This window comes from Triturus cristatus, chromosome 4_1 (assembly GCF_964204655.1).
Source record: "Triturus cristatus chromosome 4_1, aTriCri1.1, whole genome shotgun sequence".
In the NCBI taxonomy this organism is placed as follows: domain Eukaryota; kingdom Metazoa; phylum Chordata; class Amphibia; order Caudata; family Salamandridae; genus Triturus; species Triturus cristatus.
Window position 1 is genome coordinate 523,997,661 of NC_140585.1, and position 27,296 is coordinate 524,024,956.

Here is a 27,296-nt window from a genome sequence, read left to right on the forward strand (position 1 = left end):
ATCCTGTCATTAGAATTGAAAATGCCTATATTTCACATCTACAATGTCCTGTTTTGATAACAGCAATTCTCACAAAAGGACTAAATGTGAATCATTGCTGTGTCACCGAAGACATCCTCACCTCCATCCTGAAATCTGCTCATTCTCTCAAAATATGATGACATTGGACTTTGTACAATATCCAGAATAGCTAATAGTGTCCTGGTTAACCGTAGCAGTTCACTGAAGCTGTAGAAACCAAAGTATATCAGGTTCCGAGCTAGGTGTACAACCTAGGAAAAAAGATGGGGAATATGTGAAAATAACCATAAATTAAAACACTAACCACATACTTCAGGCATTAATCCCTCTTTGTTTGTTTATTACACTGATTAACACAAAAATAAATCGTTCGATTGAACTAATTTTAAGGTTTTACATCATCTAGAGTTACTGACTATGCACAGGCTCAATATATGAAAGGTTTAAAGTGTGGATGCCTATAAGAGGTTGATTGTGGAAATTAGGAGAAACAATTTGAGGGACAATACCTCAATACGAGAATTAATGTACATTTAACATGATTGCACAAGACTGACTGGCAAACACACAGCCAGGGGAAAGCTAGAGTCTCAGACTTGCAAAAGTCTGAAAGAGTTGTTGTAGTGGTAAAGGCCTAAACATGAAACACAATGTGGTATTCCAAATAAATGGAAACTTATTTTCGAAAGTTAGTTTACAACGTCTGTATACCTCAAATGTAAGTTTGTTTTTCTCTTTGTCTCCAAAAGGGAAAGGCTGGTTTACCACTTCTTTAAGGTACTCCTCTACAAATTCCATGGTCAGGGCAAATTTTCTCTTCATCTCATCTCTTGAGGAGTCTGTAAATGAGTCATACCTAAGTAGAAAGGCAAACATTTTATATTAGCAAGGTGAAAAACAAGACCCTAATATAAAAAGAAACAACAAAAACATTCTCACAGGAAACTTAATTGTATGTTTAGATTAACATTACTTTATTTCTATTTCAGTTTATCCAGTTACACAATGTGCGTTCAACGATAAATCAGTAGCTTATTTTTTCAGCACAGAATACAGATGTTTCTATTTCTATTTTCTTGCATCTCCCATGTCGTGATTAACCTTACATTTAATTGTGTAGATGAATTTTTATTTATGAAGTACAACGTGTTGCTCTTAATGTTAAAACAAGTCCTATTCCTCAAGTAACTAAACGATAGAGGATCAAAAATGATTAATCAGAATTCAATTATTCCTTGCTTGGGAATAAGTCAGATATTTATGAAAACAGACCACAGTGCTGAGTAATCAAACATTGTAGGTAAATAGAGGGGTCACATATAGCTCAGATGTTTTCCTGTGACTTCACATTTGACAGGATGGCCTGGGGGAGGTCTAGCCCCTTCCTGAGCTTCAAAGGAATCTTAGGATCATTCCAGATGACAAGCTCAGATTGACAGTGCAAGACAACGAAGTGTGCACTTACTACTTCCACATCGTACGCATGCTTAAAAAAATCTTCAAATTGTTGCCTCAGAACACCAGACAGACCGTCAGACAAGCACTCATCACCAGCAGGCTGGACTACAGTAACACTCCCTGCACCGGAATCTCCAAACAACTACTACACAGACTGCCGACCATCCAGAGCACAGTTGCAAGACTCATACTCTGCCTCCCATGTCGCACCCTCATCACACCACACCTCAGGAAGCTTCACTGGCTCCCCATTCACAAGCGCAGCCAATTCAAACTTCTCATGAACACACAAAGCCCTACAAAACAAAGGGTCAGAAAAACTAAATAGCCGCATATACTTTCTCCAACCCAACAAACACCTATGCACTGCCTCACTCAATTGCACACACTCCCAGCATCCGCAAAAGCAAAACTGGAGGTTGTGTCCTACATTGCACCCAAGACATGTAACGACCGCACTCAACACAACAGAGCCTCCTCCTCACTTCTTGAGTTCAGCAAGAATCTGAAAACCTGGCTCTTCGTATAAGCACCTTGGGGACAACAAACCTACTCACCTGCCCGAGTGCCTGGATACCCTCTTGAATGATTAGTGCACTATACAAATCAATATAACATATCAGAACCATCTTCAGAAAACTCTTGGACCCATGAAGAATCAGAAGGAGGACTGCCCTTCTGTATGAATAACTTGAAGAAAGACTTGACCTGCTTGTCTTGCACCTAGAACTTCAGGACATAAAACGCTTCCAGAAGCCTTTTCCTGCATCTGCCCAGCTGGCCATTACCAATTGAGCATGCCCTGGGCCCTGCGTCTGGCCTCTGTTAATGAGTCTTAACCTCCTAGCGATTCCCCCCAGGTCATGGGCCGTTGACTAGTGTTAGTTTGTACTCCCCCTGTCCACACACTACAAGAAGTGGGACTTAGAATCAATTTCCCAACTTTCTGCCTGGAGAACAGCTGGAGATTGGGATCGCCGTCAAAGCCAAAGAGGTTGATATTCAATTGTTGGTTGGCCTCAGCAAGCTAATTTGCCCTGCTGAAGGAGATCAGACTTCCAGAAAAGTTTCTAAGTCTGAATGTAGAGGGCTTTATCGGAACTGACATCATGCAGCAACTCATCGACGTTGAGGCCTCAACTTCCGCTTGTAGCTTTCCTGCCTTCGATGACCACACGGGGACCCCACTCCTCAGTAAACTGCCATCATCAAGCTCTGCTTCAGATCCAACTCTCTACTCGTCACATGGACAACTCTTTGCCAACGTCTTTTTCTCCAGAAAAATGTGTACGCACAAAGGTTAACGTTCCAGTGGGATGAACCAGGACCCAGTATACAACCAGCAATCCATTGCAAAATGTTTGAATTTGTCCTGGTCTAGGGTAACCAGATAACCCCAAAAAGCACAAAGTACCAAATAAGGATATTTTTAATTAAAACTTTAAAAATTCATGTATCCAGCACTAGTTATTAGATTTTTGTTGTTTTGCTATCATTATTTATTAAACTATTTACTTTATTTTTCTAAATTGGTTTGTTATTTTGTGTTCTGTTTTCACTTTATGTTCGAGTACTGCATAAATACTTTACACATTGCTTCTGCCCTAGGCCTGACTCCTTTGTGCCAAGCTACCAGAGAGTAAAGCACATGTTTATTTATCAACTTTTGTGGCTCAACCCGACAAGGACTGTGATTATTACCAGAGGAGGGTTCTCGACCACCCTTTAAAAATACTCCAATTTCTTGTGATGGAATATTTCTCCAAAGGCGATCAAGAAAATACTCCCAATTGCAATGTTTGGCAAGAGGAACCCTGTATGTTGACCTTCAAATTTTACCCTATGAAATAGTAAAGAACTACTTCCCAGAGTGTGTCTAATGCTACACAATTTACCCACCAATCCCTATGCCACTGCGCACGAATTGTCTTAATTTAAGTCACCAAAATCAAATTCCTAGACTTCCAAAAACTGTAAATATAACATTAAACAACAGATCCTTGATACTAAGATGTTGTCTGCTTTTGAGAAGTGCAACCAGTAACTAAATGTGGGAACCATCATAGCAATAAGGAGTGACAAGACTGATGAAGTTCGTTAAGCAAATCTATATGAAATATTTTACATCAATAAAGTAAGGATTTTGAAAAGAAATTTAGAGAAGACATTGAGGTAATGTAACGGTATGTTTTGGCCAAAATATTATTTAACCAATTTTGTACAACAGTGATCATACATGGAAAAACCATTCACAAACCTCAAGCATATTCTAGTATGGCAATCATTTAGTCTAACACTATAAAAGATGAATAGTGTTAAAAGTAATACATTAAATGTTATGTAATGGGTAAAAAAATATTACAAACATTTCGACCCTCATTATGGGTGGTATCTTAATTTCAACTGGAATTGTAACAGCTATTACCAGCCTCATCAAATTATGAGCTCTACAGTGTTTCCACAGATCTATTAATTTTCACATGAAGATTTTGGCTGCTTATATCGACCAAAATCTCAGTGCGAAATACAGAAGAAAATGAGGAACTACTGAGAAAAATCGGTTCCGGAATTACCGATTCCCAGGTAATTCTTAATGGTCTGGATTTTCCTCGCTCTCAGAGTTACTGATACCATCCACTGGGACATATCAGTAACCCCAAAGTTGGTGAACATTTATGACAGTTTCCAGGCCACTCAAAATGAGGATCTTAATGAAGGCGAAATGTGCAGAGTGAGGGTTTAAGCTTTGTTAAAGCTAGTAATGCATTGCACATGACTGAACAAAACCTGTCCAGTAGATTGTTCATTCATAAATTAGAGGGGGTTAAGCCAATTAAGTTAGTATGGAAGGAAACTGAACTAAAATTATTTAATAGGATTGAGATATGACCCCTTACGCACACCAACTCATTTTGTTTCGTGAACTACTGAGGGAAAAGAGTGCTTAGTCCACAAACATGAAGATATGAGAGTGACCAGTTACATATCACAAAGTGAACACACTGGATTATTTGTCATAAGAACAAGCGAATCAAACATTCACTGCAACCAAATCAGCATGCATAAATAAACAGAAACATGCTAATTTCATGATCTCTGAACTCTGTTGATACTTTTACAACTTCAGTCCTGCAGTCATTAGATTTTAAATTATGCACACTATACTATTAGGATGAACCCAAATTAACTCCCAATAAGTTATTAACTGAATTAAATAACTTTTATTTCAAAAACGTGTCTTAGGGCATGTGATTTGTAATATTTTTTATATGAGAGATCTTTACATGAGCCCATTGCTAAATAAAATATATGTTATGTCATGTACATTTGCATAGTGAGATAATAAATTGTGGGGCTATCCAGGCACTTAGCATGTGGGCATGCAGCTGTCTCCTTGTAAGGTTACATGAAGAGCCAGATCTTGAGCTTTTTGGGGAGCTCAAGAAACCATTTAGAGGCTCTGATGTGGTGAGGGAGGTTGTTCCATGCTTTGGGGGAGAAATATGAGAAGGTGCAGCCTCCGGCTAATCCATAACAATATATTATGCATTCTGTAGCTAAACAATTGTGTAGACAATCACCTGATGTTGAACACTGCTTTACAAATCAGATATGATATTCATATTTTCATTTATTGTTACATCATTTGCCAACATAAAGTAAACTAGTGTCTGAGAAGTCATCATGTTGGTTAAGTTGGATTATTATACAGGTGTGTTATTTTTCACTGTGACCATTAAACAAATCATTAAAGAAAGCAGGTAAATTGTTGCATAATACATTAATCCGGAGAGTACAATTGTTTGAACTAACAGCACTTAGAGTTACTTCTGCAGTAGGGGCATAATAACATTAAGAAAAAGCATATGTTTGAGTTATTAATTTGACTTACTCATGGATAGTGATCTTGGTCGGAATCTCTGTCCACAGCCTTGCATATCTCACAGGCACAACAGACTCCTGAGGATCCCTGTCAACATGCATGTGAAGCATGAGCCGACAGAAAGAAGCCCGCAGATCATAGGGGAGACATTCATCAGACATACAGCGAAGGATGAGGTCTACAGAGAGCTGAGTGGAGATCTGGTTGATGGCTAGATACTGGCGGTCAAGGCACATTCTTGCAAACAAGTTCAACTGATATCTAGAAGCAAGTTATAAAAGAAATGAAATAGAAGAGGATTATTTTACAATTAATAATGATGAGTAAAATACTTCTCCTAGCCATTCTGGGTATCATTCTGGGTATCATATTTCTGTTAAGAAATATTATCTACTGGAATTTAATATAACGTTTTGAGTGATTATGCAACTAACAGCTATGAACAGCTGTTTAAAAATTAAATGTTGCAATAGTTAGGGGTCATGCTTAGTGGTGCCTATCACTTTTACAAAGAAATGCATACACTGTAAATGACTTATGCATTTTTCTAGCACATATTTATTTAAGATTGGAGGATTTGGGCACCCCCAGTAACTGCATTATCTACTTAGATTTGGAGTTAAGTATGGTGTGCTCAAATTGCTGTATCTTGCTAAAGATCAGATGGGACCATGATAGTGATGAGTTGCTTTAGAGTTATTTTGCTAATCTTCATAAGAATTCAATACCAATTAAGATGGATTACTACATAGTTCGCTCATATGATCATCTCTGGAGATAGATTTAGATCTGATAGAAAATAGTCTGAATTGGGGACCTCTTTACCTTCTTTGTGTAATATTTAACACATTGCTGCATACGTCTGGATTGGGGTTATCCAGCTCTCATTTGCATAGGGTTGATTTCATACCCATCTAATTCCTATTCATGTAGGATTACATTGACTTGACTGACAGTATTAGTACAATTACTTTGATCTTTAGTTTATCTCGTATTTAATATTGGCATCATTTAGATATTCTAGGTCTCCTTCTCCCTGTGTCAAAGTTTTGCTATGGAAAGGGTTTATTCATAGCATACTGACATTCCCATTAGCCTTGCATCACAGTTTTAAAGCACGCATGATCACCTAAACATTTTTAAGCTATTATTTAGAAATAAGCACATACATAGACAAACGACCAGTAAGTACACTATGGTAAATTAATATACATGTTACACCCGACATGAAATTGTGTTTATTTTTTGATTTCAAGGATTTTTACCTGTAATAGGTTAGCACTTCTAAGTGAGATTTGGTGCCTTCCTTGGCCTCCTGGGCAAGGTGCCGGATAGCTTTACCATGAGGTTCCTTATTATTGTCAATCCAATACAACCAGACCTCCTCCTCATCCAGATCATCGTGAAGCACTGAGCAATCCAAGGGGTTGTCAATTTGCATAGAAATTAGCCTAAAAACATAAATACAGATCCATAACAAAAGAACAAGCACTAAAGTGGGCGGATGCTGAATACTTTACTGATGCCCTATTTAAATACATACTTGGTTTGAATAAGAATGTCAGCATTCCCAGGACTCAGCATAAACTTGCATATGAACTCCTGAGTTATTGGTATTGCAGTAGTATTAGATACACACAGATCTGACAAGTAATCAAGGAATCTATCAACAAAAAAAAAAGTACAAATCTGTCATTAGAATTTCACATTGAATACTGAGAACATTGTATGTTGTTAGAACTGGAAAAACAATGAAAGTATTATACCATTGAAAAAGGTAGGTTAAATCTGAATAGGATAGCTATCAGCGTTGTATTTTATACGTACATTATGTAAGCAGTTTTTGATATCAGACAAAGATAATTCCTTAAAGTGTTTCAAGACAGCTAATGAGAGCCGATGTGCTTGAATGTCTAGTTCAACCATCTACTTGATGAAATAAACATGCTTGTCTTGGTCAACTGTCCGGTCCTTCAATTTACCATCTTCATTCTCACTTCAAGCACCACTGTTAGGTCTATGTTCCTAAATACAACTATGCACAATTGGAAAAACAACTTTTTATAAGCCATAGTACATACCCTGAAGATCCATCTTTGAACCTCTTTGAGACATTTTTGGGGTCCACGTTGGGTATCTTTGGTCATTGTCGGATTTGCTCGTACACTTTCTAGCCTGTTTTCTTCTTTGCATAGACATCAAATCTTCTACTAAGACACATTCTACTACTACATTAAAAATAAAAAGAAAGCTATGCTTCTACCAAGGAGTAGTGAACAAAGATGGAAACAAACCATAAACAAATGTGTATCACAGACCACAACAGTTACTACTTGGGTCACTTAAAATCTGAACAGAACGGCAAAATCATGGCCAGTCCATGCCCTACCAGAGTTGATTCAGTATCTGACCAACAGTCCTTAGATGCTTTTCAAAGTTGGTTTGAGGGTCGGTTAGCTTCAGAAGGGTGCAAGAAGTTGCTGTTGTCTGCTGACGTGCATGTGGGCATCAGCTTGCCAAAAAGGACGGTGAGACATTTTGGCAGACAGCTGCAGGCTTCCATACTGCCAAACACTAAGTTTCTTGAGGCACGAAGCACATAAATAGGATTATGGAGCGCACAGTGTAGATGCTGAAGAGGCCACATTAAAGCAGCCTTTGAGGTGTTATGAAATTTGGAGCCATACAGGACCAGACAGAAAAGACTGAGTAGTTCAAATGAGAGGGCACGAGGAGGGATATAAAGATTTGCAGACAGGCCTGCTCTCTCTTTGAGCACAGGGAAACAAAACTCGATGTACGGCATAATGCCAACATTTGGATGCAAGAAAAGAGGGATGTTTTAAAAACCAAACAGAGGAATTTGCTTTACCTGCATTGATTTGGAGGTAATTTCAGGGAGGAGACAGCAAAAATAAAGCTGTATGGGGTTTACAAAATCGGGAGTCACCCTGCTGAGACAGGTGTGATGGCACGTATGACATGGGTAGAAATGGAAGTGCATGCAAATATTCTTCAAGCGCAGAAACACGTTGGCAATGGGACCTACATGCATAGGGGTGCTATATAACACTGTATGTGGGATACAAAAGTTTGAGCGGGTACTATAAAAAAGGTAGGGGCAAAGAAGTTTAACTAGGAATATTTTATTAGTAATACGAAACACCCTGCATATAGGATTAGAATACCTTCATCAGCTTCATCCCAATTATATTCAGGGAGTAAGATGTGAGTACTCCAAAGGCCGGTCTTAAATCTCCCACACCCATCAAAAAAAGTAACAGTGGGGAGCCACGGGCAATAGCCAATGCGTCAAGGAAGTTGCAGGTCGAAAGATGTTTGGGAACCACTGCCCTACCCTATAAAAATCTGGGTACTGACCCACCAAATTCCAGGAGCACCATCGTAGCCTCTATTAATCAACATGAGAATAAGGATAGCGAGAGTCACTGTTAATCCAGGGCCTGAAATAGAAAATGGATATAAAATTGCAACTTGGAATATTGCTGGCTTAATAAGTAAACGGGACTCCTTAGGATGGTATGATTTTATTAATGAACTTGACTTGATTTGTTTACAAGAAACTTGGTGTACAGATCCTATTTATATTAAAGGATTTTCTTCACATTGGTTACAGGCAGTACCATCTCCTGCTGGAAGAGTGAATGGGGAGCTCTTGATTATTGTCTCAAAAAAGCTACCGGTAATTGTAAAGAGAGTCGTCCCAATCAGAGTGTATATTCAAATGATATGGTTACATTCTAAAGATGGCAGGGATGTGGTTGTGGTTAATTATTATAATAATGTGTTTGATTCAACCCATAGTAAAATTGTACTAGAGCTGGATAAGGGGCTAGATACCTTATTACAACATTGTACTTATTTGGGTCGGGGATTTTAATATTCAAGCATGCTCTGTGTCAGCTAGTCAGGCATGTGGGGATACATATGAAGAGGGGGATGATTATATACATTTGCCACATAATGATTATGGAGAAGCCTTGAACTCAATGATTTATTGTCGCAAGGAAACCGTTAATAAATAAAACAAAAACATTTACTACAGTATGCAGATCTAAATTAAAGAAATGCAAAACTTTTCATATTCATAGTACCCCTGTATATACTTGTAACACTTTTTGCTACCTGGGAGTAACTTTTTCAGGTAGCGGGAATCGGTCTCATGAATTAATCAATGTTCAATCTAAGATGACTAAGAGTACATACGGGGTTTTTAGATTTGAATCAAAATGAGGCAATTGCCCAATTAAGGTAATGTTAGCAATATATAAGGCTAGATCTGTTGCTACTGCCCTATATGGTGCAGGGGTTTGGGGCCATAATTGTAGCCAGTTATTGCAGTGAGATGAAAATTCGTTTTTAAAAAGTCTGTTAAGTTTACCCTCCTCAGCGTCCACTGAAGTAATACACCAGGAAGTAGTAATACTATACCTAGCAGATTTGATTGCCCTGCGGCCATTGTTGTTATGGAGATCTATTTGGGCTAAAGATAAAACTTATTTTACTAAATCTATTATTAAGGACTGTCTACTTCTGGATATAAAAATGTGTATTCTTTGGTTAAGATATATTATTGATGCATAAAGTAAATTATTTAAGTTACAAATTTAAATGAATCCGGCGCAGGTGATTACCTTAACTAAACAGGTAATTAAGGACGCCTTTCGGTCTTATAAAACAGAAACTCGTATGAGAATGGTAGGGAAACAATCAACTTTTATATTCTACCAATCAATAGAATTTAGGATAGGACTCAAAGATTATTTGATCCAGGTGACTATGCCAACACATCGTTTAGTATTGATCAGACTGAGACTAGGAATAGCACACCATCTAGTCGCCTTCCCAGTCATAAAATCGTGTCCCCGAGATTTTAACCCCTGGCCTTGTGATGGGCAGTCTAAGCAAAGCACAGTGCACTTTATGCTTTTTGCAATTTTTACTTGAATATGGGCGTTACTATTTAAAACCACTTTTTTTAAAACACGACGTGCGAATGCATAAAGTTGCAATTAAATTACTTGCTGGCCTTAATGTTGCGTCCTTTATATTGAAAGCAAGAATTTAAAGAAAAGGCATTGTCCTCTGATAAATTATTAATATGTATTTGATATGGAGTGTCCTTTGTAATGCCTGTTAAAATCTTTTTTAAAGGATTATTTTTAGAATTGTATTTTAAACCTCGTAACTGCTTTTATGGTTGTTCGTACATGCCGAATAAAGCTGGTTTTGAATTGAATTGAATTGAATAATTTAGTTTCATTTGTAGAGGAAAGGTGTTAAGAGTGATTTTAAAAGTGCCTGTCATCCTTTGAGAAACACAGGGTATGGATTCTTTTGTGTAATGTTAATGGACTAGTGGACAAACATAAATATGGTAGTTTGCTGGGATGGTTAGCCTCTTTTTCTCCAGAGGTCATCTTTTTCCACGAGACACTTCTAAAGAGCAATACCCCAAAGCTGGTAGTCCCTCTAAAGTACTCTTACTTGTTTTTTGCGTCTGCACAAGCGACAGTCGGGGAGCTGCAATTTATTTAGGAAATAGCATCAACTGGGAGGTGAGGGAGGTGATCCATGATCCAGAAGGTTCAATGGATCTGGGTCAAAGTAACATCAATGACTGGGATCTACATTTTATCAGTTACTATAGCCCTATAAATGGTGATAAGTACTCTCTTACCAAAATCTATGATATTGGGCAGGGGGTCCTCTGATCTGGGGAGGGGATTTTAACTTTATTCAAGACTTGGTAAAAGATCATTCAAATAGGAATAAAAAAAATAGCTTAAACCTAGAACAAAAAGAGTAATAGAAGCTTTTAAGTCAAGTTATCAGCTGGTAGATCCCTGGAGAGAAGACCACGCAGAGGATAAACAATATACATATGTTCCCACAGATTTAAAACTGAATTCACAAATAGATTTCCTCTAAGTGTCGAAAATATTGAGTAGGAGGCAGACTGATATCTGGTCCAATGTTTTTCAGACCATGTATTGGTCTACTTAGTGGTGGATATTGGTTCAAATAATAGGGATAAACCTAGATGGCAACTTGATAGATCCTTGCGCTCTAATCCCCAGTGGGTTGCTGAAATGAAGCAGTTTATTTCCGAGTTTTTCTCCATAAACAGTGAAACGGCCTCCTTATTTACAATTTAGGAGGGTTTTCAAGCCACATTAAGGGAAGGGTTATAGCTTTTAAAGTGAATCAAAGTAAAGAACATTTCCAGGGGATAGCGAGCCTGCAGGCAGCATTGGATAATGCCATGGAAGTTAGGGAGCGGAATTGAGCCGGAGCTAGGCTTAGTCCCAACAGCAAAACTAAACCTTAGAGATTTTTACATTTTAGAAGAGATTAATAAGTCCAATAGCTATCAACAAAACATTTATGAAGAAAAACAGCTTATTGGCAAGTTCTTGGCCCGGTCTACTAGAATCAAGAGCGAAAAGGAAATGATTAAATCTCTAGAGAATGCCATCATGGGAAGTATGGTAACAGACCACAAAGAGATCGCTAAAGTGTTTTTTCAACATTATTGCGACATTTATCAGACTCAATACATGGTGTCAATGAGCAACATTGAACAGTAGGATACCATGCGGTTCCCATTTTTTCGATCTCTCCTTCCCTGATATTGCTGAAGCCTATAACATCCACTAAGATTCAGGACGCACTCAAGAAAATGCCAAATGAAATGCCTTTGGGAACGATGGGTTACCCACAGAGTTTTTTAAATTTTCTCCAGGGAACTTGTCCCATTTTTAGCTGATCTCTTTGACCATATTAAAGGAGGGGGGGGCAGATCCCTTCCACCTTTCAAGAATTAACAATAGTTTAATTTTTTAAGAAAGATAAGAATCCAAAATCTATCAATTCATATAGACCGATCAGTCTGCTTAATACAAACTATAAACTGCTGATGAAGTTATGGGCGGCCCATATAATGCCAGCAGCACAACAGCTAATTCACGAAGATCAGTTCAGCTTTGTGGCAGGCCGATTAATGTCAGCAAATACCTATTTTTTAATTCAGGCAATAGGTTATTTCTCGGTGAATCATATAAAGGCTCTAGTTATGATGATTGATGCAGAAAAGGCATTCAATCTTGTCAACTGGTATGCCCTGTTTTATAGCCTTCAAAAATGTGGTTTTCCCTCCCAGGTTATTGCAATGCTTTCAAACCTATCCAACGGTGCTTAGGCTAAGGTGATGGTGAACTACAAAATGGCGGAGTCAATTATGATTAAAAGAGGCACGCAACAAGGATGCCCCTCCCTCCCATTTTATTCACCTTTTTTATTGAACCCCTTGCAATGCAACTCCACAAAAATATTAGGTTACCCATAGAAAGGATGGCTAGACTTAAACTATTTACGGAATGCCTAGGCTTAAACTATTTACGGATTATAATATTTTATATCTCTGGCCTGATGAGGATAACATCAAACGAGCTGTACAGATGATTACAGATTTCACTAAAATAGAAGGATACAAGATAAATCAAAGTAAAAAAGAATTAATGCTTTTTAATATAACAGCTGTCGACCTCTCGATATTATTACAGCCTCAGCTAGGATGCAGTCCCCAATAGGATATCTTGAGATAATAGTGACAAATAATTTTTTAAGCCACTTTCACCTGAATTATGAAAATTTTTTACAGAAAATAAAGGGATTGCTTGTAAGGTGGCCTCTGCTCCCCTTGATAATATTAGGCCTTATTGCTATGATTAAAATGTTGGTTCTGCCACTGTTGATTTTTCTCTTCTCTAATGCTCCAATAAAAATCCTTAACAGTTTTTAATCAGGAAATAGATTCAGTGTTTAGGAGTTTTATTTGGAACAAGAAATCTTATAGGGTAAAGTTGGGGGTTTTACAACTCCGGAATTCGCAAGGAGCTCTGGCGTGTCCCAATATACGAAACTACTATCAGGCTGCTCTAATGGATTGTCTCTCAAGATATTTAAATGGATGCAGAGCATTAGATAATTCTTTTAGGATGATTCAGGAATCAGAAATTAGCCTACCAGTTTTTATTAAAATAGCGAAGTGACCAAAGAAAATAGATAAAAGTTTTTATGGGATACCTTTGGAAGGAGTGCCCTATGCAAATCCTATAAGCCTTTTATTGACAGATTTTTATTGCTGTTGCAGGAGGGTAGGTACCTAGGGCATTTTTTAGCAGATCGGGAGGTTAGATTCTGAAACTCCATAGCCTTTGAAACCTTTGGCGATTATACTAGGTGGGGATAATCTATCTCCTGGGATGAACTAATAGCTAGGGTGGCCCACAATGTAAGCAACATTTTTTAAGCTTTAACCATATTGAGCACATTCTGCAGGTCAATATTAAAAATGAGTTTCAGGAGCCCCAATCGATCAGTAAGGGCTGCTGGTTAAGAGCACGATGAAAGGGATAGGAAATTGGTACACACTGCTGAAGGATCTTTCCTTGCAACCTGACCGATCTCATTTTCTTTCTAGGGTATCAGAAAAAACAATGTCATCTATCAGAGAGTGATTGGCATTTAAATGCAGGGATAGGAAACAAATCTGTGCGGGTAGGACATTTTAAAAGAATGTCATTTAGGTCTAAATGGATGGCATATTATACCCCAGAAATTCACCATAAAATGTACCCTGCGTTTTCAAATAAGGAGGCTCCATATGTTTTATTTATGCCCACACCTTACTAATTTCTGGCAGGAAGTGTTTGAGGTAATAGGTCAGGCTATCGAGTGCTCAGTTCTGCCAGATGCGACCCTAGTAATATCTGGTGTCTCAAAAGGGAGCCAACAATTAGAAAAAAGGGTCAACAATCCTCTAGATCTATAGCTTCTGCAATTGTGTGCTCTTTCATGCTCCAGATTTGGAGGTCTGCCAAGATCCAGACTCTCCTGAACTGGAAGTATATAATGTCTTGCACCATGAATTTTGAAGAGACTTATGCAAAGCGGGTGGGTGGATTGAAAAGATGTAATGCCGTTTGGCAATTTTGGAAATAAGGTGTGAGTGCAGTGAAAGCTTATTCCCTCAAAATAGAGGATTTATTCGTTAGTGTGGTTTATTTATTGATATATCAAAATTTGGTGTCTAGCTTATAACATGAACGCGCTTACATTCGACAATAGGTCCTGTAAATTCGGGTAGTGCTCCTTTTTATGAAGATGTCCTGAATCAGAAATAGCTCTGCGCTTTAAATAGCACTTTTTATGCACTAGTGCACTTTTCTTTGCTCAATGAATTAGCATATGACTGGAATCGTCAAATACTGCTGATAATCAAGTAGCACTGTTGCACTTTCAATTGCATATGCCACATGTTATAGACCATGAAGTACGGTTTTGAATAAGATCAGACTAGGTTGAGTTTCTGAAAAGATGTTTTAAATCAAGAAGAAGAAGAAGAAGGCTTTATTTCGATATAAATATATCTTAAAAGCATACATACACAAGGTACACATTAAAATATTAAAAGACATCAGTGCATTAAAAGATAGCCAAACATTTCAGAACCGCTACTGGTGTCAATAATTTAAGTAAAAGCCAAAATATTTAGATAAAAAACAAATTAAACAAGATAGGAAAGCCTAGTTGATCTAATGCGCCAAGCCCAGCCTAGGAACTTGGCTAACCCACAAGCAAAAAGGGGCCGCGGGTCGTTTTTTAATATTCGCATGGCCTCTGTGTGGAGCCTGGTTCCAAGTTCTCTGCGAAAGGGCTTGAGCCATCTGCTTTGGGGGGCTGCATAAGCCGGACATTCAAACAGTAGATGGGGTACAGACTCAGGCCTATTTTCACAGAAGGGGCAAGAGGATGTTGTCTGCCTTGGAACCTTCCACCTAGATGTCAGATCACCGACGGGGAGTAAACCTACTCTGAATTGGAAGTACAAAGCCCTATCTTTGCGGTTTGAAATAATGGCCAGGTAGGGTTCGCAGAAATACACTTCCTTAATCAGGAGAAAATCCATAGATGTCCTACACAAATTAGCATCACTATTTCTAGTACCAGCTACCCAGGCCCAATAAATCTTTTTCAACTCTAACTTAGGAGGAGCAGTTCTATTGGTCCAATTTTCGCCGAGGCCAAGGTTGAAGAGAAGACGCTTGACTTCCCTCAACCAGGGAATCTTGGCCCAGGCTAATGAACCCAGCACGTCGGTTAGGCCGTCTGCGTAGCTGGATAATTCTGGTGTTCTCCATATTCTTGCCCATAGGAGGAGAGGGCGAAGCTTTGCTTGATCGCTCAATGGGCGAATTCCTGTATCTAGAGACAAGGGGAGGTTTGGGGTGCTATAGGGAAGCCCCATTAGATCTTTAAGGAATTTATTTTCCGAACGGGAAAGAATATCTACCTTTTTAAATCAGGTTCTATTGAATATATGTCACTTAAATGCTTACGAAAAGCACTAAAGCACTTTTTTTGTCAAGGCACTTTAATGAATCTGGATAGCGTTTAGTGCTTAAACAAGGTGATGGAAGTATTATGAACGTTTGCTGCACATTACATTGCCCGAAAATGTACATTGCTTGTAACATGTTTTTCACATATCATTGTCAATGATTAAGATCAGACTGCTGCTAGGTGTTACATCACTATTATCTGGATAATTTTTTCTGCTCTACTATCAGAAGTTATTTCATTTATCTATTGTTCTGCTCGATAAAAAAAAGAGAAGAAAAAAGAATATGATACGCAAAAAAGAGATAAAGTCTGAAAATGAAAGTTTATACTCTTTAATGGAACCTCATGCTGTGTCAATTCAACGAGTGGTTGTCTTTGCAAACACCTTGACCATTACAACTATCCAATGGTGGTCCATGTTTTAAGTCCCATTCAGAAAGATAATTTTCATTGTGCCCTGCTTCTTCACAGTCCAAGCTCTGAGTGCATTAAAGTCTGGTAGATCACATGCCCGAACTCAAAGATTTTAAATCCTTTGGACGTGTACTACGAGCTGCACCGCCTCTCACCAGGAATAAGTCCAAAAGGCTCCCGCCTCTTCTCACATAAGAATCAATGCTAATATGTGCAATCCTTTCTATTTTTTGTGTCATAGTTATGTATTTAGCTCCTTTCCATTGTTCTGATAACGTGTTTGTGATTCCATGTGCATCACAGGCTATTTAGCAGATCTGTGTTAAATAAAAAAAAAACTCGCAAAAACATGACTCACATCGTATACAATTTGTGAAATACTGCAGGTTTCATGGACAGAATAATATAAGAAAATATTTTTTGAAAACCTGTGAGATGAGCTCACCAAAGACAGCGCAGCGGCTCTGATTCTGAATTGACAGCATTGAACAGTGGGTCACAACTTGTCACCTGGCTAGTTAATGTATATTATGTAGACACACTACATTTCAGTATTTTTAGAATCTACCTACAAGTGCTTAGTCTGGTTTGCAAATTCAGAATCATTTGCAAAACGTCAGTGAGTAATTGATGACCAGTTTTTGGAAATGGAGTTTTCATACATCGGGCCTTAGATTCCTAAAAAGAAAAGTCTCATCTAACACGAATTAGGAAATACCCAAGGATTCTTTGGCAATGTCAGCGGCGGCTTCTGCTGTTGGGCGTCGGGGTTCCGCCCCCTTTACTTTCATTGCCAAGGCCAGGACTAAATAGAAGCAATTTGTTGGCTTATAACTGTTTTTTTTTCATAAAATGTGCACACATTTCGTTCATTCTGGCTATGGGGCTGATGCACCCTGTCACTCACTGTGCTGGCTTCCGTCAGTGACTGAGACAGAAGCAAGCGTTCCTTAAAATGCTGCCCCTGGGCGTGCCCAAAGTGCAGAGTATTTGCTGGGTTGAAGCTCACAAAGCCCTGATGCCTGTGAGGTCATCAGCTCGGCAAAGACACAACCTTCTCAAGCAGTCTCCACCCCCTGATGCCCTGGGGATAAAATCAGCCCCAGACGTGTTTCACAGACGCCCTGTATCTCCGGGGCTGGAGGTGAGAGCATGGTCACTGTAGCACGGTGGGGCCTAGGTCGCAGTTGAGGAGGGCAAGCACCATTAAAGGACACATATACACGGGTTATGCTCTCTGGGCCGGAAGACCCCGTGCGGTCCCGCCCACGTTTATTTATCCCCTCGGGACGAGCCCGCCCCGAGGGGTGTAAGGATGCGTGTTTTAGCGCAACATTGTTTGAGAGAGTCTGGGTGGCTCTCTACATCCCTCCTTTCTTTTAGTTCAGAAACCTCAAGTTTGTCACATCATGGGGAAGTATATACAAAGTCCTTCAGTCTCTGACTTGGGACTGGGTTAGGGCGGAGGCCATACCTCTGACTTCTGGTGCAGGATTCCGGGGGGCTGCCCTGCGGGGTACTCCGTGATGTCTCAGTGACCGGATCCGGACCGGTTGGCCTTCGGCAGTCCTCGCCCTCCTGATGTATCTGCGGGCCGGACACCGGGGAGGACATCCCTTCACCTGGAGACGCCGGGGAACCACAATCCGAAGGGGATCATTGAGGGCTGGACTCCTCGCAATCCGTGCCCAGTTCCGAGACAGACTTGAAACTTGACACATTCCTTGTAATGGCCTGTTGGCCTCTTCTTGCCGTAACCATGGTCCCTTGGACCTCTGTCACAGTCCATACATCGGGTTCATAGGGGGTTCGGAACTTCCATCTAGGGTGCCGATCCTTGATGACCACTCGATCTCCAACTCGAATCCGTGGGTATCGGGCTCTCCGGGACTCACTAGCTTTCCGGTTTGTTGCTTCTCTTCTCGCCTGAACAGCCGCTCCGTCTCTCTCGGCAGGGGCCCACCCTGGATCTGACGGGATAATGTCCCGCGGGGCTCTCTTGAACAGGATGTGAGCCGGAGCACATTTGGTAGTGCTGTGAGGGGCTTGGCGATACACTCCAAGGAACTGGTCTAGAGCTTCTTCCGGATCTTCTCCATTCTCCACGGCAATCCGCAGTGCTCGATTGAGTGTTCTCATTAGTCGTTCCACCTCCCCATTTGCTTGGGGCCATAGGGGGGTGATCTTCCGGTGTTGGATCATTAGATTTGCGAGGTATTCCTGGAATTCCCGCCCCTGGAAGGGGGGCCCATTGTCCGACTTGACCTCTTCGGGCAGCCCCATCGTTGCAAACACCCGGTCTAGAACCCTTTTGACATGGGGAAACGCATTTGACGCTATTACTTCGACGACAGGGAATTTCGAGAAGGAGTCGACCACGACCAGCATGTGCCGACCATCCGGAAAACTCCCACAGTCCATGCTGAGATGCATCCACGGCGTTTCACTCGCTTCTTTGGTGATTACTGGGGCTGGTGCAGGGTCCCCTCCGGTGATGGTGCAGGCGTGGCATTGTCGAACCATCTCATCTACTTTTGAGTCCATCGCCGGGAACCAGACCTTGTCGCGTAGCCGGGCCTTAGTCTTGGCCATTCCCTGGTGACCTACATGTGCCAGCGCAAGGATTCTTGTCTGGAGGCTCTCCGGGACCACAATGAGGCGTCCCCTCAGAATGACTCCTCCTTCCCCCACGCTGAGTTCACTCCGGACATGCCACAGTTGTTGGCGAGCATGGCTGACCTCTTGTCACAGGGCGCGGGCCCCATCCATGAAATGGGCCCATCCGTTGCTGTCCAATGCCCTGTGGACGCGAGCGAGGGTGGGGTCCTCCCGAGTGGCTTGACCGATTTCCTCCAGTGTCATGGCCTTGGGACACGCCCCTTGCGTTACCATGCTGACAAATGCTTCAGTGCTGCCGGCGTCCTCTGACGAGGCGGATGGCGGGGTTGAGTCCGGGTGACGAGACAGATAGTCCGCAGGATTGTGAGCCCCGGGCCGATAGACTACCTTAAAATTGTATGCCTGCAGCTGCACGGCCCACCATTCTATCCTCGTCGGCGCCAGCCTCGACAGCCCGGTGAACAGCGGGAGCAGTGGCTTGTGGTCCGTTACAACGGTGAAATCCTGTCCGCACAGGTACAGATGGAAGTGCTGGCATGCCCATTTGATGGCCAGCGCTTCTCTTTCGATCTGGGCATACCTCGTCTCGGTATCGGTGAGGGCCTTGCTGGCATACGCAACGGGCTTCCACACTTCGTGGCCATGCTCCTGCAGGAGGACGGCACCGAGGCCCACCGGGCTGGCATCCACGACCAGTTCTGTTCTCCTCCGGGGGTGAAAGTACACCATGATCATGTTGTCGAGGAGCCCCTTTTTGATATCTTGGAACGCCTTGTTGGTCGCAGGTGTCCACTCCCACTGGTGATCGTGGCGCGTGAAAGCGCGTAGTGGCTCTGACATGGCGGCTAGATTGGGGATGAACCGCCCGCATTAGGTGGCCATCCCAAGAAAGCTTATCACTTCGGTGGGACTTTGAGGCGTGTGTGCGGCTCGGATGGCTTCAGCCTTCTTCGGGTCTACCAGGAGCCCTTTGCGAGTGAATGTGTACCCAAAGAAGTCGACGCTGTCTCGGTAGAAGGAGCACTTGGCTTTGTGTAGCGTCAGCCCACATTCTGCCAGCCTCTTGAGCGTGGCCCGGAGATGTGAGTGATGTTCCTCCAGTGTGTTGGAGAAAACCAGGATGTCATTGCTAAGGTTAATCACTCCTTGCAGTCCGGACAGAGTCTCACGGATCACGTTTTGGAAGACCTCGGCGGCTGAAGAGACTCCGAAGCTTAGCCTTTTATACCTCCTGAGGCCAACATGAGTCGAAAAAGTGGTGATGTACCGGCTGCCCGGGTCTAGCTCCAACTGGTGATAGCCGGCATTCAGGTCAAGCTTCGAGAACCATTTCGCCCCGTTGAGGTCCGCCACAATGTCGTCCATCGTAGGGGTGATGTGCCGCTCCCACTTCACCGCTGTGTTGGGCAACCGCATGTCCACACAGAGTCTGATGGCCCACGGTTGCTTGGGCTTGGGTGCCACGACCAGCGGGGACACCCAGGGGGTGGGGCCGGAGACCTTTTCAATGATGTCCAGCTCTTCGAGCTTTCGCAGCTCCTCTTCCAGTTGAGGGCGTAGGTTAAACGGCACCCTCCGATGCCGGAGGGCTACCGGTCGTACTGCCTGGTCTATATGCAACTTGAATTTCTTGCCCTTGAGTTTCCCCAGGCCAGTGAAGAGTGTTGGGAACTCCTTGAGTATGCCCTCGGCGTGGGAGTCATGGACCTGGTTTGCAAAGAACTCAAGACCTAAGTCCTCCACCGTGTGACAGCTGAGTAGGGTCCCCTTTTTGCCTTCCGTGACATGGAACTGCGTCTCAGTCGAGTACTCCCCGCTGGCGATGGTAGCACTGATGACGCCACGGAGAGGAAGAGGGTCCGTCCCTCCGTACGTGTATATTCGCGCCCTGGATGGCGTCAGGGGTGGTCGCGGTGACAGGCGGTCATACTGATCAGAGTCCATCACATTGACGGATGCCCCAGTGTCAATGAGGGCTTGTACCTCCGTGCCTCCTACTGAGACTGAACACATGGGCGGCGGCCTTCTCCGGGAGCCTGTCTGGCTGACGCAGGATACTACGAACACCTCGTCATCTTCATATATCGGGGGCCGCGACTGTGGCTGGTGTTCCAGGCCTGGCGGTGGGTCATCATGCGAGACCTGGTGAACTTGCTGTGTCCCGAACTTGGGTCTCGATGACGGCTGTCTGAATCGCCCACCCCGGCACACTCTGGCATAGTGATTCATCCTTCCGCAGCGGAAGCACGCTTTCCCTTTTGCCCCTTGATGGGTGGGTCTTGAACCCCGATCCCGTGGCCACGGGCGCGTGTAGGGCCGCTTCCATTTCTGCCGCCCGGGCGTCGGATAGCTCATGAGAGCGTGCCAGTAGATCGAATCTTAGTGCTTGAACCGGTCCTGGTGGGGGGGGGCTGGGGGGGTCGGAACCTGCCGGGGCAGGGGATCAACATGGGAGGGCCGTCTAGATTAGAACCTGCGAGCTGCTGTTGGTAGTTGTTTTAGTTGCTAGGCTGTTGAGAAGACGGCCACCCGGTTATTGAACGGGGAGTTTAGCACTGTTTGTATAACTGTTTGGGGATGCACAGGGATTAGCACGTAACAGGTACAGGAGTTGGTGAGCAGATGCTCTCCGCTAGGTCTGCAGCCATAGCATCACGCGTGGAGATAGATGTGTTCAGAGCCCCGCCGGCTGTAAAGTCGGGCACTGTTACTCCCTTTCCGGATGATGTACTATGGCCAGAATACATGTGTTGTGCACTGAAACTTCGCTCCATGATATATGTTACGATGCTCATTGATTTTGTATGATGTAATATGTGATTCTACCTGCAAACTCAAACAGATTTCTAAATAAATGTGAGCGTGCCAGTACTAAGGTTTCATCCAGCGAGATCCCTGGCTGTCGGAGGATCAGCTTCCGTAACAGCTTGGAACGACAGCCTAAGATGATCTGATCCCTTATCTCCACTCTTTGGTCTGTGAATGGGCACGTGTTGGCCAGCCGGCGCAGCCGTGCGTAGAACATGTCAACTAATTCCGTGTCGGTTTGCCACGCCCTCCGGAACTTAAATTTCTCGAAATCAGGGTTGAGCTGTGGGTCGAAATGTCTGTTCAGCGCAGCAACCGCCGCGTCGTAGTCGTCATCGTTCCCTGTGTTGGGAAGCGTTTTGAACAGGTCATAAATCTCAGCCCCTCCATAATAGATGCGTAGGGATCGCTTTACTGTCCCATCGGTTTCACGAGTCCCTTTGAAATAATGGTTTAATCTCCCTACCCATGCTTTCCATCGTGGCGCAGCAGTAGCGGGATCCGAGGTCTCACTAAACGGGGGTAGCGGTGCAACCGCGGTGTGGGTGACCACCGGTGGTGGTGGGTTGTTGCCGGCGCCTTGATTGGACCCACTAGCTTGCGGTGCGCCTGCGGCAGGTACAGTGGTCATTTTGTGGTTTGTCCGTGTGCTGTTGTGGTTTTACCAATGCTTGTTTGATCAGGGTAGCCTCTTACCCCACTTGGTGTCGTGGCCTTGCCAATGCTTGTTAGTCCCAGCTACCCTCTTCCTTCTTTTGTAACTGTTTTCCTCTTTATGTGTCACAAATCCTGATTCACACCGTGTGATTCCCTTGTGCAGGCAGGCAGGCAGGAGAAGGACAGCCCTGCTGAGGCCCCCCCCAGGAGGACGGCCGGTCAAATAGGAGCCAGCGCGAGGCGAAGCACCCACGTGGACCCCAGAGCAGGGGGCACCGCTAGAGCAGGACACTGATGGGGTGCCGGGCCAGCCACTCACCCCTCTCACAGCGCGCTGAGGTGCCGCAGGCAGATGACGCTCCCGATGATGAGGGAAGTGCGTGGGCGGGCGCAGCGCTGTCGGCAGATGATCCGCGAAGGCAGCACGCGGGTGGGTTCCGCGATCTTCAGTCAGCATGAGGTGAGCGATGGGAGCGTCAGCATTGCGGGTGGGCTCCGCACACTCCGAAGGGCCAGCAGGACCGCCGGAAAGACACGCGAGGGTGCAACTGGCCTCGTCGCCAGTGTAGCGCGGTGGGGCCTAGGTCGCAGTTAAGGCGGGCAAGCACCATTAAAGGACACATGTACACGGGTTATGCTCTCTGGGCTGGAAGATCCCATGTGGTCCCGCCCACGTTTATTTATCCCCTCCGGACGAGCCTGCCCCGAGGGGTGTAGGGATGCGTGTTTTAGCGCAACATTGAGAGAGTCCGGGTGGCTCTCTACAGTCACTACACTCTTTCCTAGCTCATCACAGGGTGGGGTGGACCCCACCCAGTCATGTTCTAGGAAAGGGTGACCGGGAATCCAAGAAATCGAGTCTGCGCAGTTTGTCTTCATGAAGTTTGAAGACCCACTTTGTAGACTCGAGGTGTCTGCTTCCCGCGCTGCAGACATTTTTGGACGCCATTTCTAGCACCTGAGGACTCATGGCCATCAGACACTGCAGAAGTCCAGTGCAGTCTCAGGTGAAAGAACTCGCCTTGCTTCAGTTTTAGATTCACCCGAGTCAGTCCTGACGGAGCCTTTCATTTCCGAATCCTGGGAGCGGACCAGCAGCCATATCAAAAATAAACTTTGCAGCTGGGGAAATGAGAAAGTGACTCGCTCGGGCCTGGCCTATTTGAAGGAAGTAAAGTAAGCCATTCAAGCAGCCATCACTGCTGTATTATGGTCTCAATAAAATGTACAAATGTATTGTATTTGCATGTTGGAATGGACACATCGTTTTCATACTTTCTTAAAAGTTTCTTTTTAGGGTCGGGAGGGAGGAATTTTTATTGTATAAATTTAATTCGTAAATACAGGGAGGAACGTATTTACAATTCTTTAGAGTTTAATATGGGGGGCTATTTTAAGTAGATGGTTTTCATTGTAAACAAAATGATCCCGTGAGGTGTGCCTGTGACATGTTATGACTGGCGTATTTTCTTTACAGGAGATGATGTGAATGTCAGAGCGGCGATTTTTGAGTGGGGAACCAGGATCGAGTCCTGGTGTCAGCACAACATCCTGCGGATCTGGGCGAATAACGTATTCTCCCAGGGCTTATAGAACATGAATAGGTCCTTGTCTAGGTCAACTGTTGCTCATGTAAAGTGCACCAGTACCTTCGGCTGAGTTTGGCCTTTATAAAAGCTGCAAAAAACAATACAGGGTGAGAATGTCAGAACTGACTTATTAAAAATGCATTTACTGTTTATTTTTACCACATCCAGATATTCCTTCACAAACTGATTTGGGGGTCATACAACTAGATATAAACTCGACAAAGCACTGGGTGAATTAGCTTTTCAGAGTTCCCTTATCTTTTTGGAGCAAATAACTGTTGCGCTTGCCGCTTGGTTTCTCCACAAAGTGCCTTTAATTTATTTTTCGTAAAATTAATTTACATTTCTGTGTTGAAGCTTCTACCTATGCCGCCTGCAGTGTCGAGCATGCATGATAGGTTTTTTTTGCACTTGCCATGACTAGTCAGCAGGATGCTGGTACCTGGCTGTTTGAACAGCCACCTAATTAAAAATTGTCTCTTAAAAGACTCATTTCAACTGAGCTTTTTCTGCTTCTGCTCACCACACCATTGTTGTGCTCAATTTCCTTTATGTATTGCTGCAACACAAAAACCTGCCAAATTAATGACTTCCATTAACCTGGGAACCATTGAAGGTAAAAACAGCTATTGCTTTTGCTCCTATTATTATTATTTTTTTTAAAGTGTTCTTGAAAATACATTATTTAAGTTTTGCGCAAGGAATCGTGACCAGCCTTGCAAAAAAATCCACTGTTACCCTACTGTGAACTCATACCTTTCCTACCCCAGCCCACCACTCTCAAACTTCACCAGCCGCCACTGTAGCATTTGCATGCACAACTTGTACATTTTCTAGTCAGACTATTTCATTCCACAACATATGAAAGTCCTACAAAATACAACTCTAAGTGCTTCAATTAATTCATTATATTTATTATTTGTATGTTATGCTAACTGCATAATATGTTCCCAATCTGATACCATATTGTGTGCTGTGAAAACTGACGTTATAAACATTGTCCAATTTCCTTGCAGATGTTAACTACAATTAAGCGTCACCTGAGAAGTCCAGCCTAGACCCAGGCCTCACTCATCAATCCATCCACGGAAGTTTAGTGGAATTCATCTAAAGGTCGAAATCTTTATTCGTGGGGAACTTTAGTTTGTCAATTCCATCGCCAGTTTGCAGTTTACAATTCCGATTACCAATTAAAACTATTCATCTTTATATTTAAAGTCAAAAATGTCGATCAAAACAATTGGGTTTGGTGTACCGGTCTGAGATAGAAATAAGACTTTTACACCAATAGCCCCGAAAAAGATAAAACTCTCCTCTGAAGGGCAGTAAAGTCCGAGAAACATGGATCAGAAAACCCTCCTTCCACAATGACTGAGCTCAAAGGATGAAAATGCAACTTTGAAGACCGCATGAACCGGAATGCAAAAGGGTGATATTAAGTGCCTTCACCCGTGAACAGTTTGTGCTGCTGTGTGAGGGTGCAAGCTTTATCATCTGAAGTATATCACGAGAAAACATTATTACAACAAGCCCTTAGAAATATGCGAGGGCAGGACATGATTTGAAGTTACAAGTAATCACTAATGTCATTTGGTTTTTTCCTCCAACATCTTAAAATAAGCAATATTTAAAACCACACTGAACTAAAACTTTTTTTTTATTTGAGAAAATCATAAAAATGTTTCCGTGTGCGTCAGACCTTGGCTCCCTGTTCTTCCGCAGCAAAGTAACAAAGGCATCTATTTCTTTGGCTGTGATGTGTTTCTCCAACAGTTTTCGGTTGTTGTGCAGCAAAGCTGTGATAGTATCTTCTGCCAAAATGTCGTATCCAATCTGGGACTGCATATCATAGAAGTGCTTTGCGATGTATTCCTGAAAAACATGAAATCCTGCTCCGTCAGACAAGAGATTTTCAATTCAAGGCTGCCAACATCTGGATATTGCAATGATCACAGCCACTCTTCCAAATATGCTCTGATTTGTCAAGTGATGTACCCATGATGCACCTCAGGCAGCAGAGTAAGTGTAAGGATATCTGCCCTCTAGAGCTATGGATGCATTGGTCCCTCCCCTTCCTTGGTAATTGGCTACTTCTAGATCCAATCTGGCATCCTGTGGTGGCACCATCGGCGATCATATAACATTGGTGTTGTCCTAGAACCCGCCTATCCGAACGATTGGCCTTTGTGCCTTTATTACAACTCAAAGCAATCTTTCTAAGCGCCAGTGCATAACAAAACCATAACTTTACCAAAAACATAGGAAACCAACTTTCAACACCAAATGAGAAAAACAGCAAAATAATTATATTACAATACACAACACATTCGGGTTAATTTTGTTGATGGTTCAAAAATATTTGTATAGTATACTGAAGAAATACTTGAATTTTTTATAAATTAACTTTACTTTGTTGATAGGAAACCAAATGTTTTCAAAGTAAGTATTCAATAAATATTACAATTCTTACCTAAAATAATTTTGTGGCTCATGCTGCCTTTTGTCAAGCGGAATGCAGGAGGCCATGAGGCCCAGCAGCCTCAGGCTCATTCTGACCGAAACCTGGGATAGAGGCTGAAAGATCGGAATCATAGCCTGAATATCCCAGACTCGCTGTTCGGGAGGATAGACCCAAAACCGGGTCGTGTCCAGAACCGCTCTGATGAAGAGGAGCTTCTGAGAGGGAATCAGGTGTGACTTCAGCACATTGATGGAAAAACCCAGTGAATGCAGGAGGTCGGCCGTAGTCTGGAGGTGGGAGACGACTGCCTGGGGTGAGCCAGCCTTCAACAGCCAGTCGGGGTGATAGGGGTCGTATTAAAGATAACACTGTAAGCTAAGAATTCTTGGGTCAAAAACAGAGGGGAAAGGAAGCGGTGTCAGAACTCCCGTCCGTAAATTCCATTTCCCATTCCTTTGTGTAGTGCTGTTTTCCACCAAAGTTACTTATTATTGCACTCTACTTTATATTAATGCCGCATTGAGAAGAACACCACCAGCCGTCAAAGTAAGTCTGATGTTGATAATATGTAAATGAAGGACAATCTGCACACAGCAAACTGTACTAATTCAGGCACCTATTTCGGGCTTATGAGAATAATTTTTCAATCAGACCTAAAAGAAAAACAAGTTTAAACTCCTTCCTGCCATTGCCTACTCGTCTTAGGCGGTGATAATAAACAGAGAACGATTAAGGGCAGAGCAGAGACTGTGCAGGGGCCTAGACTCAACTGAGGAAGAGAATACAATACTGGTGCCACCATGCATTGCAGAGACAGGAGGCACACATAGGTCACTCCTCACCTTTAGCTCATTTGAAGTGTTGGTAGTGGGGAGGAGATCAGATAACTAAGTTAGAAGCTGTCCTGAATTTAACAGGCTGGCTCTCACTAAACAAAAACTAAACAGAAATAACAAAA

The 27,296-nt window shown here is 42.8% G+C and overlaps 1 protein-coding gene across 4 annotated transcripts in view; it reads right to left on the reverse strand.

Annotated features, from left to right (window-relative positions):
* ITPR2 (inositol 1,4,5-trisphosphate receptor type 2) overlaps positions 1-27,296 on the reverse strand; it is a 1,506,646-nt gene that overhangs the window by 817,538 nt on the left and 661,812 nt on the right. For all 4 annotated transcript variants that reach the window (XM_085652787.1, XM_085652785.1, XM_085652786.1 and 1 more), the window contains exons 16-21: positions 25,577-25,749; positions 6,906-7,025; positions 6,628-6,813; positions 5,372-5,623; positions 733-877; positions 122-272 (exon numbers count right to left, since the gene is read on the reverse strand). In XM_085652787.1, coding sequence (XP_085508913.1) covers positions 122-272; positions 733-877; positions 5,372-5,623; positions 6,628-6,813; positions 6,906-7,025; positions 25,577-25,749 — 1,027 coding nt within the window. The remainder of the gene's footprint in view (positions 1-121; positions 273-732; positions 878-5,371; positions 5,624-6,627; positions 6,814-6,905; positions 7,026-25,576; positions 25,750-27,296) is intronic.